We start from the raw sequence: 19719 nt of genomic DNA, 5'->3' as shown, positions 1-19719 counted from the left end.
TCCTGAAGGCCGTTCGTCAACCGAAATGTTAAAAAACCGAAGCTATTTTCCCCATGGGAATCAATATAAAATGGATTAATCTGTTCCTGGACCCCAGATAATTGCTTATTTAAACTTTTACAACAGTATTTTGTGCATAAGTTCATAACACAAAACCAATGGAATTCAATAAATCTTACACAAAAAAGATAAACACAATGCTTAACAGATAAAATATAGACGAAAACTTAGTTAAATTTTACCGCACCTATACCGAGGAGAGTTGACGGCGCAACAGGCGGTGTCACACAGCCGTTTTCCTCCATCGATGGGGCTACGGCAACTGTGGTTGCCCGTACACTCAACCATTGGTTCCATCCATATGGATGGAAAACGGTTGTGAGTACAAACAATTGCACGGCTGTATGTAAACAAACAGACGATGGCCATGGCTGTAGAGTGAGGAGCAGTGGAAGATGGCCTACCAAGAGACTCGTAAAGTGGACTGGCAGAGCTGCTTTGTTTACTATTTAATTGACAAGATAAGAGAACACCCCGGGCTGTGGGACCACAGCTCAAAATATTTTTTTTTTCTCCATTCTTTGAAAATTGGAGGACTCAGTTTTCACAGCACAGTTCTCTGACGAGGTTTGGGAAAACACTCCTGTCCTCCCGTCTTTGAAGCCATGATCGTGCCCACAACCGCTTCTTCCTTTCATTTAACTGCAGCAACTAGTTCATAACTTGGGTAATGGAGGCACAAACCGCAAGAGACCCTTATTTTATTAGCAGATGGCGCCATGTCAATACAGGGCAACTGCTTTGTGTACTTTGTCTACTAGATACAGGCAACCGACCTTGGCCATGTGTGTGACACACAGCTGGAAAAGTGGGAGTTACTGGCTGCCCCTACCACCAACGTGGTTGGAGGAAAATGACCACATGTGACACCAGCTTTAATAAGAGGGAGGTAATGAGGAAGGGAAACGGAAGAGATGTTACTGTTTGGAAGGGGAGTCCCCTTTCATATTGTGTATTTAGCAAAAGCTACACAGCAACTGACGGTCTTCCCCTGGTATTCCCGGCTTGTTGCCCCACAATGTTGCCAGCTTGTGTGTTCGTCACCCGAGATGTTTTTTGTTCGGAAAATTTGTTCGTGATGAGAGGCATTCGTAACCCGAGTTTCCACTGTAATATATTACAAAAAACAGGCCCAAAGTTACATGTTTTGTGTGTAGCTATTTCAAGAGCCTGTGTGTGGGTCAAAATTAATTGTACACTTACACAAAAACATTAGTACACTCATACCTTGGATTACGAGTTTAATTCGTACCGGAATTTTACTCTCAAACAATGCATGTAGTACTGTATGGTACGATTGATTTATCGTAATTTGTACTAAAGAAAAAATACAGTACCGTAATTTAGTACCGTACCAGTAAATCACACTCGTACTGTACTGGTACGCTAATATATCATACCGTAATTTCGTACCTTATTTTGTACCATGTATACGTAATGCTGATATGATAAATCATACACGTATAGTACAGTACATACTACTTTATTTCTATAACAGGTTACATTTCATTGCATACAATATACACTTGGCCCTCGACTTAATGGATTAAAAGGGGGGAAGGGTGGTCTATTGTTTGAAAAAGTCCGTTGCTTGAAAATACTTACATACAATAAATACCGGTATACAATAAAATTACTGTTAACTGCCTAAGTCATCAGTTTTATAATTTCTTCGATTAAGTAAATGTAAAATAAAAATTGTTTAATCTGAGTTCCTTGTTGTTGGGTGTCGCTATACCCTTTCAAATTTTACTCTTTTTTTATTTAACTGCTAACAGTATAAAAAATTATATTCCTTGTTAGTAACAATTAATGTACATTTACTGTAGGTCTTGCCAGTTATAGTTTTATTCTGTTCTGCAGTTAGATGCCATAAGTCAGAACATAAGTGGAGAAAATGAGTAAGTGGGAACTATTATCATACAAGTAAGTAGGATGATGTTAAACTAATTAACCCATTCAATATGCTACCCCACCCAAAACCCCTGATTTCCCACGGGTCCCCCAAGTTGAACCTCTCTGCGAGCTATTTTGCGGCTGCAGCGGCGATTCCACAAAAGGCATTGAAAAGTCAATCATGTAGTGGGGTGTAATTGTATTTTTAAAGTAATATAATTTTCCTAGTTTATTGACATTCATAGTACACTCGGCCCTCGATTTAACGGACCCCGATTTAACGGATTTCGGATTTAACAGCCCACAAAATTTCAACGGACAAATACCCAGCAACGGACATTCCGTTGCTGGGTAGATATGTCCGGCGTGACACCGGCTTTAAAAGCATCAAAACCCTAAAATAATAACTATCACGAAAAGTGATATTTTTAATAATCATTAAGATATATGTATATCACTCTATACTAAAGTAAGTGTGCCTCACTGTGACAAATAAACCTCTGTTGTCCTTTATGTCTGTGAAGGTGCTACTACATAAAAGAGAAACTTGATTATAAATTTGTATAGAGTCCATTAACAGAGACTTCTCAAAAGAAGGGCACTGAAGACAATATATGTTCCAAATTGAGAATTCCACGTGCCATAATTTCACTATATTTTTTTATCCAGAAATGTCAATGATGTTGAACTACTTGTTATTCTCTTCACGAATAGTGGTAGAAACAGGAGGTCTGAATGCCGACGACTCCCCCTCATCCACACTGAGGAGTCTGAGCCGCTTGTTGCCATCCCGGTCCTTGTGTGTTTCCAAGACGGTGCCCTTCTGGCTCTTCTTGTACTGAAAACAACAACAACAACAGTGTTAGCTACAGGATACAATAGTGTGTGTGTGTGTGTGTAGGGTTGTAAAGTTCACGGGAATTTTTAACTGGGAAACTTTCCATGGAAATCTGGAGAACTTTCGGGAATTTGGGGGAACTTCAAGAATTAAAAAAATACAAGTTTGCCTATGGCGCCATTAGGCTTTTCAGGGGGCTGGGTGCGTTAAGGTTATTGTTGCCTGTTTAGACTTAAGTTTTGGTGGGCTGTTGGTGAATGTCTCTGAGCCTATTGGTGACGCAGGCAGGATTTTTTAAGTGACACCTATTGATCACGCCGCCCTCTGATGCACTCGATATCAGAGACAGAATTCATAGTAGCATGTGGGTATTCCACCACTCTACGCCTCCCCGGCGGGACTTGAACTCAAACCCCCCGAGTTCACCACAGCTGCACTCTGATCACTCTGTCACTGCCTCCCCATTCCTTAATGATTATCAAGAAAAAGTTATTCTATCTTGCTGAGGAGAATTGAGTCATTTAAAGAAAACATAACATTTTAATAGAAATGTACCTTCCTTAGCTTGATACTATACACGTTTCGAAATGCTTGGCTTCATACAGTGAGAGGCACACTGAGCCCCCCCAATTGTTGTTGTTCAAAGATTGCTCCCTCCCTATAGGGGGGGGAGCCCAGTGAGCCTGGGCTGAAGAGATCAGGACAGGACTGGTAACTGGAGTCACTGGACAGGTGCAGTACAGATGGTTCATGTACAAGGCTGTGTTAATTAAAGTTCAAGACTGTTTTCTCTACACTTTCATGAAGATTATATTGGTTGTTTAATTTACAATATTATCCAGTGCCTGCTTGACATACACACACACACACTTGGGGACATAATGATCTGTAGCCTGGTTGGGACTTTAAGGCTACCTGCCTTCGCATTGACTTTTTTTTTTCACTTTTTGTATGTGATATAAGTCTTATTCAAAGTAAAAGTACTCATGTAGTGAGTCCAATCATAATTACCTTATACTTCTGCATCGGATCAATGTCTTCTTCAATGATGCCTACTTCGGTGAGGAGCCAACGTGTCTTTTGCACCAGTTGTTCCTGCATCAAGCTAATGCACATGGAGACCAGAGCCATCCCTGCCCGGGGATGATTAAAATTAGTAGGATTTGTTATTGATTAGGATAAAGAACACCATTCATATTTGAAATTTAAGTAAGATAAAATTCAGTTATATTTGGCAAAAAAAAAAAGAAACTGCAAAGGATTGGAATGTAGTCACGAACCAAATATACAGTACAGGACAGTGGCGAGCATTTTAAGGGCTGCAGAGGCACCATCATGAAGGTCCAGGAATGACCTGCCAGGCACATAATCCCCAAAGCCTATGGTGGCGAGTGTGATGAACGAGAAATAGATGGCTGAGAGTGCATCCCAATTTTCCCACCAGCTGAACAGTGCACCCCCTAGCATCAGGTACACTGCTATGAGACACAAATTCACAATGATGGGCACAGTCACCTGAAAGTCAACAGTACGAGATCGTTAACTGTTGATGTTCATTATTTCGTATAGTCTGATAGATGGTTAACCCAGTAGCAGCAGGTATCATGCTTCTTAATGGTCCCTCAAAGCGAGAAAAATAAGAAAAAATCACCCCTCACACAAACCATTTCATAATATATATCAAAGCATTTGTGATCAGTTTATGTATCGTCTATTTTGGGGGGTTAAAATCTTGGCACAAATTTGGCCCGTCGCTGCTACACAGTAAAGCCACAAATTTGGCCTGTCGCTGCTACCGGGTTGATGTCTGGAAATGGAGTGTTGAAAGTACAGTTTATCATTACACGTGATTGCCCATGGATAGCACAATACTGTATGCTATTTAATATATTTATCTGATTAACTAGGCTTTGTAACACCATTATTTCAAATTTCCATACAGGCTGCAGAGATTTCAACCCTCCTACCATTACACATGATTAATACATTTAAAAGAGTGCTAATGTTATATTGACCACTTAAAGAAGACTAATAACATGAATAAGGTTGCAGTGACCATATGCTTACGTGTAAATATAGTACAATCTTCCCTGGTGAATTAGGTAATTAGAAGTAAACTCACTACTTTATTCGTCATACTCTGGTCAACCCTTTATCTTGCATTTGTTCAAAAGTTTTTACCACAAACCATTTGTGTTGGCATATATTTTTCGTCGCCAACAGTTTCCTTTCGTAGATCACCTTTCTTCAGTTTGTTGCCCTTGCGCAGTTCTGACAGCTTGCGGCGGACTCTGCACCATCGGCAGCAGCAGCGACTGTTTGGAGGGGTTGATCAATATTATCACAATCTTAGGATCTGCTTAAATGTTTGAAAAAGAAAGTAATCTGCGAATATATGAAGTTCATAAGACAAGAAGTACAAGTACTTATACGAGGAGTTATTAGTTGCTTGTTTTACTTCCTCATGAACCCTGTACTGTACCTTGCTTTAAAAATGAAGTAGAGATCCAACCACAACATTCCATTTCCTTTTCTCTTTTTTTTTCTAAAGGTTAAATTTTTACCATGAAAATTAATTAAGAATGATGGGCATCTTAGCACACACACACACACACACTAAACACACACACGGAGCTCCAAAGTGAAATTTTAGCGCGCTTGCCTCAACCGAGAGGCCCCGGGTTTGATTCCCCGGCGGAATGGAGGTTGATGGGCAGTCTCTTTTATTCCATGCCCTCTGTCCACCCACCAGTGAATGAGTACCAGGCATCAGTTGGGACAGTAGAGGTTGTGTCCTGCCTCCCTGGGGTGTGTGGTGTCAGCCGTACCCAGAGATCCGTCACTTCACCAAACTCAGTCTGGGAGTGCTATGCTACACAGCCTTTCATCAACTTGTATATTGTAAGTTTTCCCGGTATTTTTTTTTTTAGTTCTAACTTAGTCGTAGTGTGTAGTGATGCGACGTAGGCATACATGTATACATTGGCCTAAAGTTATTATTAATTCAAAGATCTATTTCCATTAACTAGGTAATAGATGGTCATAAATAAAAGCGATCGTAAGAATAACTACAACCAGTGCTGATTAAGAGAGGTAGCAGAAAGCGAGACAGTAGGTTATGCTAATGCAAAAGGAATTTGCTGCACACTAGAACAAGTTCAGAATAGGCCGATGAGCGGCGCAGAGTCACTCAAGTAATGAATGATGCCAAGTTCACAGGTTTCTCCCTAAAAGATTATTCGTCTAGACTCTAGACCACCATTTCCCAACCTGGGGGGAAATTTTATTATTTCGGGGAAATTTAACCTCGTATAGGCACGCTCGAGTGTCGCTTATTTATTTTCTATACTCTTTGGTCAGACCATAATGATACACACACACACACACACACACACACACACACGGAGGCTGCTCACCAGGGACTAACGTTTTAATGAATGTAAAAATCACTAAATAATAGACAAAACTACATGATAATAATTTATTACCTGTAAATGTATCTGAAGGAGTTGGCCAAAAAGTCACCAATGTTGGCTAGGAAAACCAGGAGGAGAGGGATGCCCACTACACTGTACAGGATGGTGAGTTGGCGCCCAGCAGACGTCTTGGGTGCAATGTGGCCATATCCTGCCGGTGACTCAATTCCTTATTACCTCCGGCAAAAAGGTTGTTTATGGTATGGTTAATTGTCACAGTGTGCTTGTTTACCTGTTTATAAGCAGAAATACGCAAATAAAAGTTATGTGCTGATAAATTACGAAAACTTTACCAAAGGTGGCCCCGGCGACGAGTAACAAAATTAGAATTTTGGAAAGATCCTAATCTAAGTATATGACTTTTTTGATGAGGGTACAAGGGTATTTGGGTTGAAAAGTTTCATTTTACCACCGTAATTTTTTTCCTTTCATTATTACCTCCTCCAACAAGGTTATACCACTACTAATGATGAGGAGGAGAAGGAGGGGAGGAGGGGGAGGGGGAGGGGGAGTACAAGAAAGAGGAGGGGGAGAAGTTGCAGCAGCAGAGGCAAAAGCATTATAATTATTATTATTATTATTTATTATTATTATTATTATTATTATTATTATTATTATTATTATTATTATTATTATTATTATTATCAATATTACTATTATTATTACCATTATTATCAATATTACTGTTATTATTATTATTAATAGTAGTACTACTACTACTACTACTACAGAGCACAGTTCAGCTACAAGGGGTCATATGGTGGACAAAGTGTAAGCTGCCTGCCATTAGCTGAAAAGCAGATTCACATCACAAACCAATAGATCCCATGGTGGTCACGGTGAAGAGCAATGACTTTGGGAAGGTCCAGGCGGTGTCCCACGCGTTCACGTCCCCGTCGTACTTGATGTCAGGATCAGAGGCTTTTTCAACTACGAAACTGTGAAACAGCTCCAACTTTTCCATCACCTATGGATGAGAGTCAATTAGTTTTGTAGCACATGTTAGCTCATTGCTTTAGTCAAGCCTCCATAAACACACACACACACACACACACACACACACACACACACACACCTACATACACACACAGACATCTATCTTTATTATCTATCATATATATATATATATATATATATATATATATATATATATATATATATATATATATATATATATATATATATATATATATATATATATACACCACTCTGACGTCACGGGAAATGGGCGGAGTTTACCTATACCACTCTTTGACGTCACGGGTATGGGTGGAGTTTGGTACCTTGCCTGCGCGAGGGAGGGGGGATGATTTTACCTGTCGGTAGACTATATTTACCTTGTTCCAACCCTTCCCCCTAACCCGCCTCTGCCTTCATGCACTCGCCTCGCCGCAGCCCTGCGTTCGGTTGACCATTTTTCCATGCAACGTTGTGCAACGCTCTGCAATTGAGCTACCAAATTCTGCTAAGACCGCAGCGTTAGCTCAGTCTACTATACATGCATACCACTTGATCTAGCAGACGCCAGTGGGATAGCATGTGAGCCGTGCAAGGGTGGAGTGAGTCTATCCAGTTATTTCCCGTGTTTAGAAGTCTCAGCTGCGTTCGGTTCTGCCGCCAGTCCACACAACTCCTCGCAGGTGTATGTGGGGGACGGGGAGGGAACAAACCGGACAGCCGCTTAGGAAATGGCGTCCCATAACAATAGCCACCATTTCCCATTGCATTGGGAGTTGTGTTAGCAGGGGGGGATGGGGGGAGTGTTTGTAAACAAAGGATACATCGTGGTAAAGATCGAGAGTGGCCAGTGTCACCTCTGCTGCATCTTCTTCTGTGAATGATTCGGTCAGGTATGATTGCTGTTTCCAGTAAATGGTCGGTTAGGAGCTGCTGCGGGAATATTGAAATGGTGGCTATTGTTATGGGACGCCATTTCCTTTGCGCTCAGCTAAGCGGCTGTCCGGTTTGTTCACATAGCACATACACCTGCGAGGAATTGTGTGGACTGGCGGCTGAACCTAACGCAGTTTACAGGGGAAATAACGACAGAATCACTCCACCCTTGCTCGGCTCACATGCTATCCAACTGCGGCGTCTGCTAGATAAAGTGGTATGCATGTATAGTAGACTGTAGGCCTATAATGTGGTAGAGTAACGACTAACAACTGCAACGTGAGTAGTACTTACAACAGTGGTTCCTAAACTTTTCTGGTAGCGACCCTAAATACAGTCTTGACCTGTCCTGGCGATCCTGAAGGCGCGAACATGTTGTATTTATTTTTAATAATTTTTATGTGTAATACTTTCAAACTTCTATAATTTTGTGCTCCGCCTCCTCGCTGTCTGCTCGGCGAACGAGTATTATACGTGAATGCCACTCGTATGACGTGCCGTTCGTATTGTATGTGTATGGAAGCTTTAATATAACACTGCTTTTGTTAATATGTGTTTAGGAGAAACTTTATATATATATATATATATATATATATATATATATATATATATATATATATATATATATATATATATATATATATATATTTATTTATTGTCCTACTGAAGTAATTCAGCTACATTACTGAAAATTCTAAATTTGACCTAACTGTGATTTGAAAAAATCGGCGTCTATGATATAATTAGAATAATATGACATACTTTCAAGGCCCTCCAGCGACCCTCAAGCAACACACGCGACCCTCGTTTGGGTCGCGACCGTGGGTTTGAGAATCACCGACTTAATTAAAGCTTGAGTTTCAAAGGCAACTGAGGTTGTCTAGAAACTATGTATCCCAACTGTTTCCTAATGGTTTCCAAGTGTTTCACAACTCTCGCCATTTTGAATTCTGATTTTTTTTTAAGATGTGGTGTGTATGTTGCATGTATGTTGTGTGGTGTGGAAATTAAGATGATTTGTCTTTAGAGAGCATGTTGAATTTCTCTTTGGTGTTAATGAGACAATAGGGAAACGGAAAGTGTGGACACGGGAAGGGTCTTTGGTGGGCTCGCAGTACTCTCATCCCTTCCCGTATATACTTCACCGGGAGTGGCTTACGCCCATTTCGGTAGGTGTCTTCCTACCTACTCCCTTTAAACATTTAGTAAACAATCGGGAAACATTAGATAAACAGTCGGGAAACATTTGAGAAACAATGAGAGAGAGAGAGAGAGAGAGAGAGAGAGAGAGAGAGAGAGAGAGAGAGAGAGAGAGAGAGAGAGAGAGAGAGAGAGAGAGAGAGAGAGGTAAAAAGTAATATAACACATATGAATAAGCTTGCAATAAACCATGTTCGAATATAATATAAAGTTTACAGAAACAAATTTAAGGAAAAATATAAAATTATAAATATTAAGTAAATACAGAACACCGAAGGAAAACACTGAACTTACCATTTTGAGGTAAGCAGCCTTTGTATGATTTTTGCCTCTTTGGTACTGCAGCACCGACACAATGTACTTTTTAGCATCAATTAGATCGAGGCTGACGCGTCTTTTGGTCTCCCTCAGCCTATTCTCATGTCCTTCCTCCACATGGATGAAGAGGTAAGCCCCTGTAGAACACATTACAGTCTCACATCACCCGGCACTTTATTGAAATGTTCACTTTTGTGTGAAAAAGGACGTGCTAAATGGTTGGAGATAAAGATGATATGAACCATACTATGAAGAATCGAAACGTGTGTCAAAAGTTACTGGCATGTTCCAGTACTATTGAGAAAAATGTTCATGGCGAAAAGCAGTAAAGAACTGGAGTTGGGTATGCTGTCTAAAGACAAAAGATAGTGGAAATTTGTGGGTATGGAAGGTTCACTTTCAATTAAGGAAGAGTTATTGGATGATCGAGGTGCCACGGGTGAAAATCTATCATAATAATAAATGCAAACTAAAAGACCAAAAATTACCTTATGAGGGTTGAATGGAGTTCACAAAGATGGTCATCGCAGGAAGACGAAAAGGCATAAGTTAAGTCTAATTGAGATCGTTTTAACATATATATCATAAAGAAGACGACTGAACACAAAGAAAATTTAAAATAATAATAATAATAATAATAATAATAATAATAATAATAATAATAATAATAAAATACTACTAATGATAATAATAATAGGTCTTGACTGTGGGGATGAAAAGGATTATCCATAAATAAATATATTACAATGTGTGCAAGAAAGAACGAATGTTATAACGGATGACCTAGCATACCACAAGGTATATAATAACTTGTAGTATAGTCCATTCCATCCTTGAAAGAAATTGTCCTTCAGGCCTGCTGATGTCTCACCTGCCCTCGGCGTAGGTCAGGTTAAGTTGCCAGGTGTCTCCTTAATAATAAGTTCGTCAGAAATTGCCAAAACATCTTAACCAAGTTGGGGTGGGTCCCGCGACAGAGAAATTTTGGGGTTCAGCGAACCACGGGTTATCAATACTCGTTGGAGGATCCTTCAGAACTGTATGGTTTTCCGGAGTACTGACTTGTTTGCGACCGACCACTTGTTGGAACACCGATGTTGCTTGCGGCACCTCCTCGCACGTCATATCTTACCGTGAGTGGCTTACGCCCGTTACAACAATCGTCTGACTGCCTACTCCCTACATTAATAACATCTTTAGCAATATCCACTAATGTGACTACTACTACCGGCAATATTACTACTGCTACTACTACTACTACTACTACTACTACTACTACTACTACTACAACAATAACAACTACTACTACTACTACTACTACTACTCTACTACATAAATGATACCTCCACCCATGTTTATTTTCCCTGCTGTTATTACAATACCATGGTTGCCACAGTTGGTACACACATATATTCCGTTCAAGAAAATCCTAGAGGAGCTATGGGCCGCACGCAACCATAATAAAAAGAATAAAACTAATATCTCACCCAGCACGGCGTATAAGGCGACGAGCACGAGCAAGCCAATATTTGAGAACAGGACACGTGCCAGTCGCCGGCAACATCCTCTCTTGTCCCCCCGGCTATAGTCCGTCATCACGAACTCTGTAACACGAAAAGGTGAGGTGTCAAAGTGTGGCCATTGTTCAAAAATTGTAATAATAATAATAATAATAATAATAATAATAATGCTCGAACTATACAAATTATATATATATATATATATATATATATATATATATATATATATATATATATATATATATATATATGAATTATGTATAAAAGTGTAGGAATATATATACGTAACCTACATATACATATAATGAAATTGTTTTCTAAAGCTGTATGAGTAAGATACATTTTGTTCCCCAGCCTGCCTCTCTTCCTGATGTTCGCCAGGCTGCCCCCAACCAATCGTCTTTCGTCACCACGCTGGAGCCTTTCACGACTCCTGATGGTACTTCAGGTAAGTCCTTGCCTTCCCGTGGGTCTACCCTTAACAAGTCCGTGAGATCTAGGGGTCCACGGAATGGTTCTTTGCTCCCCAGCTTTCCAAGATGAAGTTCTGCGTGGTACATATGAATCTGTTTTCTATGAAAAGTACATAGTAATTAAATATATGGATGGCCACTCGATTAAAGACGTCGACGTATACCGTATGAAGTGCACCGTACTCATGTCAAGGCCTGTGGCCGTAAGCCGTAAGGTCCTACCGCAAGAAGACGGGAGCTTACTAGGGAAGTATCCTCATCTGAAGTGCTTTCGACTTTGTGCCCTCACCTCTGTATTTCATTCAATCGCTTAGAACTACCCAAAACTGCCAAACTTGACTGGTTAAACTTAACTGTAAAGCTTATATATATGTCCCTAACCCAAGGCTTTGCTTTCACTACCAAGCATATGATCTAGTAAGTTAGACCATTTCCGTCGCCAGTAGAACGGTCTTCCCAAAGTGTGTGTCCCGTGTGGCAGGGAGGACCACAGTGATGATTGCCCCGGATCTATTCGATGCTTCCACTGCGGAGAATCCCACCTTGCATCTTCTAAAGACTGTAAACGCAGTCGATTTGAAAGAGAAATGCTTGCTATCCGTAACAAGGTGTCCTTTGCCGACTTGGAGCGTCTAGCTCTGGCAAAGTTCTCCAGATCCGGCACGACCTTTGCCTCGGTTCTACAGGCACATGCTCATCGTCGTTTTGCTGTAACCCAAGCTGTCTCTCGCCCTACATCCCATATTTTGTCTACATCGGCTGTAGTGTACCCTCCTATGCATGGAGACGAAAGTGTTCAGCTTTCATCTGCTGATGATCTCAAAAGAATGTAAAAACAAGAACGTAAGGAGTCTGCAAGAGACTGGCAGGCCTATACAAGGCAGCTCTTGTAAACTCCAAACCTCACTAGCCATGAATTTATCTAACTTCTTCTTGAATGTATCTGTCGTATTGGCATTCACAGTATGACTGCCTGGTCTGTTTCACTCACGCACCACTCTATTATAAGTGAGCCAATTCTTCCCCAATGCTCTTGTTGAATCTGAATCTATCAAATTTAAACCCATTGCTGCGTGTCCTACCCGGCTCTCTTACCACCGAAATCGTATTAACATTATTAAAGCCCTTCACCCATTCATTCATTACAAACTTCGATCAAGTTGCTCTCCTACCACCAAAAGCTTATCAACATCTCCCTTATTGAAGCCTTTACTCCATTCATAAACTTTGATCAAGTCTCCTCACTCCCTTTGCCTTTCTAGAGAATAAAAGTTTTAATGATTAAGTCTATCGTCATAATGTCAAATTTCATCCCCCTCTCTAAGGATTCTAGCATCTTGGCATCCATTCTATCGGAAAGTGACCAGAACTGAACCGGATAATTGAGATGCGGTCTAACCAATGGTATATATAGCTTGAGCATGACTTCGGCGCTTATATTACTCTCCTTGACATAAAGCCCTATTTGTTCGATTTTTAGCTTGAATGCACTGAGCGCTTGAACGGAGATCAGAGCTCAGTAAGACTCCAAAATCCCTCTCACACCTAGGTCTGCTGAGGGAGTTTCATTTAAAGAATATTTATGTGAAGGGTTATTCCTGCCAACACTCAGAATACTACACTTCCCTTCATTGAACTCCATCTCCCACTTCCCCGCTCAGCCATACAGTCTCTAGCAGCTAGAGACTGTATGTAAGCATTGTGTTCTCCAGAAGGAGCTAGAGTCTAGCTCCTTCTGGAGAACACAATGCTTACTGATCTGATGTAATTACTCTACCGATCTCTCTCTCTCTTATTATTCTAACCTATCAGTCTCATCCTGCACTACCTGCCTAGTGATTATCACATCTCTCAACTTGTCGTCATCCTCACCTTCATACACCTGAAGTCTCTCTGGAATGATCGTTAGATCCTCCTTGGTGAAGGCAGAAAGGAGGTAGTCGTTCAAGAACTTGCTCATATCCTCGCCATTGGAAATGGCTAGGATGAACTCACCAGGGCCAAAGGAAAAACGGGGTCGAGTCAGGCGCAGGTTTCTGTGAATGGGGCGGAGCTAGCGTGACGTCAGCGAGGAAAGTTTGCCCGAAAAGAGGAACGTTTTTTTCTTTTTTTCTTTGGTGTGGGAAACTGTTCTTTTACGAACGCAAGAGAGATGTTGTCAAAGATTTACCCCTAATATAGGGTAAAAAAAATGCTCCCTCCCTGCGCGGGGGAGCACAGGCTTAGCCTAATGGCGGCCCGTAGCAGGGTGCCGACAGACCGACTTTATCGGCGATCGAAATCTAGCCGACCGAGTCGGTCTGTCGACGAGGACTGGCGTGTCTCTTGCAAGAGAGAGAGAGAGAGAGAGAGAGAATATTATTGGTTAGCGTTTCCCCTCTCGTAAAAGAAAATACACAACCCGAACACTCTCTCTCTCTCTCTCTCTCTCTCTCTCTCTCTCTCTCTCTCTCTCTCTCTCTCTCTCTCTCACACACACACACACCACGACACGAAATTTGCTGCGGCAGAGGCACCAGGCGGGAACTGCAGGTTGTGCAAGTGGTCGATTTTCTTGCAATACTGATCCTCTGTTACTGTCGGAGCAAGCTGCAGTTTCTGAAACAGTGCAAATGTTATGAGAGAGAGAGAGAGAGAGAGAGAGAGAGAGAGAGAGAGAATGTGATATGCTTTGGAGACCCACGATTAATAAACAGTGAATTGTTTTGTTTTGTTTTGTTAGAAAAGTAATGTTATTAAACTCACCTCTTGATTGTAGATGTAATGTTGGCACAGCTCCAGGCTTGAATCGCACTCCGGCCGCAGTCACTCCATGGTCGTCCAATAAGTTCGTACTTCAGATTTCTTTGAAATGCAGATGTATGAAAATGCTGGCTGCATATTCCATCCTTGACTGTCTCTCCGAGCAAGCCAGCTACCCTACCCATAAGGGATTGATCAACTTGCCCCAGCCATATGTTATGTGGGCGTCCCCTTTGTCTCCACCAACGGTTGTCTCGTGCAGAAGCAACCCTGTAGCAGGATCGACGTCCAGGAAGCGTTCCACATGCCCATATTGACGGATTTGGCTTTCACTGACTAAGCTGGCAAGAGGCCTTCATTTAGTTTGATCAAATAGTCGCTGGTTCGGCACGAAGTTATTCCAGCGATACCCCATGATTCTGCGAAGTCACTTGGTACCAAAGGCATCGACACGCTTCGCTTATGATGCGGCACAAAGTTGAACGGAAAATGGATACCGGCACCCTTGGCGGTTGGAAGTGACCGCCTTCCCGTGGTTCCGTGACGACGGTGATCTTTCTCTTGCTGTGGGAAACTCTTGTGGCCTTCTCATGTCAAAATTACAGTAATTATAATGTCTGACGAGTTGGTGTGGCCCAAAAGTGTAGTGAAGTCACTGTGCGAATTGATAGAAGAGCATAGATGCCTCTGGGACCCGAGAGATGCTGATTACCCCAAACACAAGCTTCGTGTAAAGATCTCCGATATAGCCCAGATCAAGACTCAGTACCCAATAATGGGTGCTTTGACTGGAGGTAAGGCTTCTTTCACAATGTTTCGAATCTCAGCCTGCATAAATATCGACAACCCCAAATACTCGTGTTGAGCGAGTTCATAACACCGTAGGTCCGGCCAGTCCGTCGAGTAACTTGCTAACAAGGCCAACCATTGTTATGCTCTACGCTACCAAGGTATGTGAAACTTTTGGTGACCTCGATGTCCTTACCACATGCATGAACAAATTTAACTATGTCATCCAGTAAGCCTCCAGACGACTCTACCTACGTTTTTGCCCAGAAGACCTTCATTCTCAGTGGCTTCGCCTCCTCATTCAGCACTTCGAGACCCATCATTAGGACTTCCAGGGACTCCTTGAGGAATATAGCATCGTCAGCAAAAACAATGCCGTGTAATGCTAAGAAAATGGTGCTTATGAGGAAAAAGAATAATCACAGTGAATTGTATGCATAGCAACAGAAAACTTAAATAATGCTAATAGCCTCATGGACTTCACATAATTATTATCCCGTTAGAATTCGATGCTCCAGCAGAGGATAAAGAGAGAGGAGAAACGTATTTATCGAACTGATTTAGTTGTGCATGCAATGTTATTCTGATGTACGCCAGCCAGTCATACTTTTACTTTTGTATCACAGAATTTTGATAGGAGAAATATACTAGTCGTGACGCTAGTATTTTCAAATGCTAAATCTTGCCCATTATTGTATTGTTCCGATTTGTATGGCGTTTGTCATCGAAATTTTGTAATAGAGTTTAGGGAGACAAACAAGCTCATTTTCTTAAAGCATGCTCGGCTGGCAGCAGTGGAGACGAAGCTTCACTCAAAAATTTAAAAGTGAATTGCAGTGGCCTTGCAGAATATAGTTTAATTAGGAAATCAATGTGATTTATCGCGTAATCGAAGAAAACTTTATTAAGCGAAAAGCAGAGACTGTAGACAGATGCTTATCTTACTTAGAACCGGCATTGTGGCGAGCTGGGGCGAGCGGTCACCTGCAATCACCATCGGAGAAAGGAAGGCTTATATATTAAATAACTTATTTAGTTGGCGCTGGTGATGATGTTTTTTTTTTTTTTTTGTCAGCAAGTTTTTTGTTAGAATGGAAGATCTTTAGCAATGCGGCAGGGGAGAGGCAGTGATGAGGATGTATGACGGGGGTAGCGAGTGCCGTACCACGTTCCTATTTCCAGTCTCCTGCTGTTCCCAGTGTCGTGTGCACACATTCAGAGAGTAAGGGGTTATTACACTGGACAAATTTTCCGTGGATCTTCAGTCAAACCACGATTTCCGCTGGCGTGGTTCTCATTTGTTTCTTGTTATTGCTGCTGATGATGATGGTGAGTAATACCGTCGTCTTTCGGTGAAACGTACCGTAGCTTTGTAAGATCGGGGACACGTCAGAAAACCACGGAAATATGAGAACCACGCCAGCGGAGATCGTGGTTTGACTGAAGATCCACGGAAAATTTGCCCAGTGTAATAGCCCATTAAGTGCGCGCGTGTGTTTATCAAAGTTAAGACACCTGATTCTAATAGTCAAAGAATTTTACATAGTTGGTAGAGTTAGATGAGAGATAAACTGCAAAGATATATTTAGTAATAGAATGACAATGTAGTCTTAGCCAGATGGCGGAAAATTCAGAAGAGTCAAGGTCGTGGGCACGAGAGCAAGTGATGCCGTTGCGTACGTAGACGCAACATTCAGCTTTGGATTGAAATTTAGGACAGAGATAGTAGGAGGGAACAGAACAGAGACTGCTGTGAGTAGCCCCAGAAACCTGTGTTTCAGTGAGAAAGAGAAGGTGAGGTTTAGAGGAGGAGAGTTGCTGTTCTACAGAATGGAAATTAGAACGAAGAACGCGAATGTTGCAGAAGTTAATAAAGAAAAGATCTGAAGAGGGATCAGGACATCTCTCAAGTCGAGAGCCGAAAGTGGAGTCCGCTCTGAGGGCAATTGTGCCCCCCCTCCCCCCCCCCCAGACGGAAGTGGTGTGTGCGTGTGTGTGTGTGTGTGTGTGTGTGTGTAAATATTTTGATGTGGAAAGTAAGATAATCTATCTTAAACTACTCTCTGGTGTTAATGAAACCATAGGAAAACGGAAAGTGAGGACACAGGAAGGGTCTTTGGTGGGCTTGCAGCACCCACCTCGCTTCCCGTAGCCTATATACCTAACCGGCCGGGAGAGGTTTACGCCCGTTTCGGTAGGTTTCTTCCTACCTACTCCCTTCTAATTGCGAAAATTTTGCCAGACATCCCATTAATGTGCCACTTGTAATTATGAGGATAACAGTCTGATACCATATATTCTAATTTAGCTCTGGGTTGCTGTGTATGTGCAACTTTGCCTCATTGCAGAGAAATGCTTTCACCATAACGCACCATTCATTTCCCCATAACAAGTGCTGATAATCATGAAATTATGGCGTCCATTTCATCTATTCATCATTTCATGTGGTATAAAGATGCACAACAGTCTTAACTTTAACACAGTGCGCTCCTTCTCTCTTCAAGGTGGAATTTTGTGCATATGGCACCCGAGTAGTGTCACGCAGACAATCAAATTCGGATCTTTTAATTATTGGGGGGCAGAAGTTAGTTTATTGATTTCCATCTCAAAGCGCCTACATGGTCTAGTGGCCAGCGTGCCTGGTTACCACTCCGCGAGTCCGGGTTCGAATCCGGGCAGTCGGCGTGTAGCTCATCTAGATGTTCATCCTCCCTTTCGGACTGGTCGATAAATGGTTGCCTGGGGAAGGTAAACTATGGCGATCCCGGATTTCACATTTGCCTGTGTTCCGGGTAACTGGTTTTTACCTACCACAGGCTCAAAGGGCCAACAGATCGGAGATGAGCACCGCTGCAACGCGCAGTTATAGCGCATACACCCACCTATACCTTTTACCCCTAGGGAAAGATGAATAATGAATTAGCAGGCCACTCACTATAAGCAGTGATATAAAAAAAAGGTATAACTGGGTTGTGACAGTAATGCATTAACCGTAGCTTGCTTTCATGAAGGAAAAGTTAACAACTATTAATCTGGGACCACTCTCACCCTATCATACACGCTCCGATTCGTAGATTTCCATCTTCACCTCACTTCCTTACTGTATAAACATTCTGTTGCCCAGCGATCGGTGGTATGGTGGCACTGAGGGGCCGAGGGAAATGCAACCCAGTGACGTACCTTCGCCAATGCGCGATACGAATGGGAAGAATTATACTTCACCAACAGTACTTTCATTACATCCTCACGTGAAAAATTTGATTAACTTTTCCTGCCCTTTTTCAAATGCTACAGTCTTCCAGTCTAAGCTCAATCCATCATCATTCCAACGCTTTATTACACAAGGAAATTAGTTACGCCGCAGAATTATCCTGTGCAAACATGTATGTTTAATCTTATTGATGCTAGCTGCAAGAGCTTAATTAACTACTGAAAATCAGTTGATTATTTATAGATGCAGTGTATTATTTAAGGTTATAAAATAGTATTTACGACTTTAGAAAGTATTATTACAAATCACACACAAGGTGCCACACTAAATCAACAAAAAAAAACTTAAATTATTATTGTCGGGAGAATTCTACGGGACTAACCTAGAGCAGTAAAGTTGAGGGGAGCAGGGCGTGCACTACACTAGCAGTGGGCCGTAAGCCATATAGTTGCCTGGCCCCAGCGCTGTGTTGACACATCTCTATAGTCATAGTGGTCATGGCGACGGGGGTGGTGCTGGTTGTTGTCCATTATTTAGGCACGTCATTCACTCGGATTGAAAAACGGCTTCCTTCACGTGAGGATGGCATAGCGTGCTCCTTCACTGATTCACTATGGAAGTGTGACGAACTAAATAGTGACGATATCACTTATTTACCGTACGCTTACCTAAAATTTATTACTCTGTATCTTTCCACACACCTCCATATCCTTATATTCGCTTTCGGTTCTGCATTCATATCGACCCTATTCTTCTTTTTTTTTTTTCTTTTTTTTTTTTTACGTCGCGGCCTATTGCGCCGGTAGGCTTCTTCCCGGTGGGGCCTGATGGTCGGCCCAAGGCTTCTTCCTGTTTTTAATATCATTGGTTCAATTAATTTCCTCTCTCTCTCTCTCTCTCTCTCTCTCTCTCTCTCTCTCTCTCTCTCTCTCTCTCTCTCTCTCTCTCTCTCTCTCTCTCACACACACACACACACACACACACGTATATATATATATATATATATATATATATATATATATATCTATATATATATATATATAGATATATATATATATATATATATATATATATATATATATATATATATATACAGTAAACCCCGCTTAAGTCGGACCCGAATAAGCCGGATATCGGATAAGTCGGACACTTTCAGGATTTTTTTTTTTTTTTTTTTTTTTTTAACGTTCTATCCCGAGTGCACCGGTAGGCATTTTTGCCTTTTGATTGAGTAATTTTAAGCCACTCGGCTTATATACTGGCTAAAATACCCCTTGGCTGCGTTTGAGAGAGCGACTCTGGC

The 19719-nt window shown here is 41.5% G+C and overlaps 1 protein-coding gene across 4 annotated transcripts; it reads right to left on the bottom strand.

Annotated features, from left to right (window-relative positions):
- Positions 1-2172: 2172 nt before the first annotated feature.
- Positions 2173-19203, bottom strand: LOC126982471 (TWiK family of potassium channels protein 7-like). 4 transcript variants are annotated; one of them, XM_050834523.1, is made up of 10 exons: positions 18799-19203; positions 16151-16189; positions 11169-11285; positions 9658-9818; positions 7087-7237; positions 6283-6421; positions 4983-5109; positions 4075-4309; positions 3806-3927; positions 2173-2794 (listed from the first exon to the last, which is right to left on the bottom strand). In XM_050834523.1, the coding sequence occupies exons 2-10, from the start codon at positions 16161-16163 to the stop codon at positions 2645-2647; spliced, it is 1215 nt and encodes a 404-aa protein (XP_050690480.1). In that variant the 5' UTR covers positions 16164-16189; positions 18799-19203; the 3' UTR covers positions 2173-2644. The 4 variants fall into 4 exon arrangements, with proteins under 4 accessions (XP_050690480.1, XP_050690481.1, XP_050690482.1 ...); XM_050834524.1 differs by lacking the exon at positions 16151-16189 and having other exon boundaries at positions 18799-19194; XM_050834525.1 differs by lacking the exons at positions 16151-16189; positions 18799-19203 and adding an exon at positions 14160-14274.
- Positions 19204-19719: the final 516 nt, after the last annotated feature.

The sequence above is a fragment of the Eriocheir sinensis genome, chromosome 51 (assembly GCF_024679095.1).
Source record: "Eriocheir sinensis breed Jianghai 21 chromosome 51, ASM2467909v1, whole genome shotgun sequence".
Classification (NCBI taxonomy): domain Eukaryota; kingdom Metazoa; phylum Arthropoda; class Malacostraca; order Decapoda; family Varunidae; genus Eriocheir; species Eriocheir sinensis.
The sequence above is the reverse complement of the archived record's forward strand: the minus strand, read 5'-3'. Positions and strand labels throughout refer to the sequence as shown.

Coding starts and splice junctions, on each gene's coding strand:
- LOC126982471 (XM_050834523.1), bottom strand. Junction 6,422..7,086: donor GACCACCATGGGATCTATTG/GTTTGTGATGTG, acceptor AGTCACCGGCAG/GATATGGCCACATTGCACCC. Junction 4,310..4,982: donor AATATATGCCAACACAAATG/GTTTGTGGTAAA, acceptor GTTGACTTTCAG/GTGACTGTGCCCATCATTGT.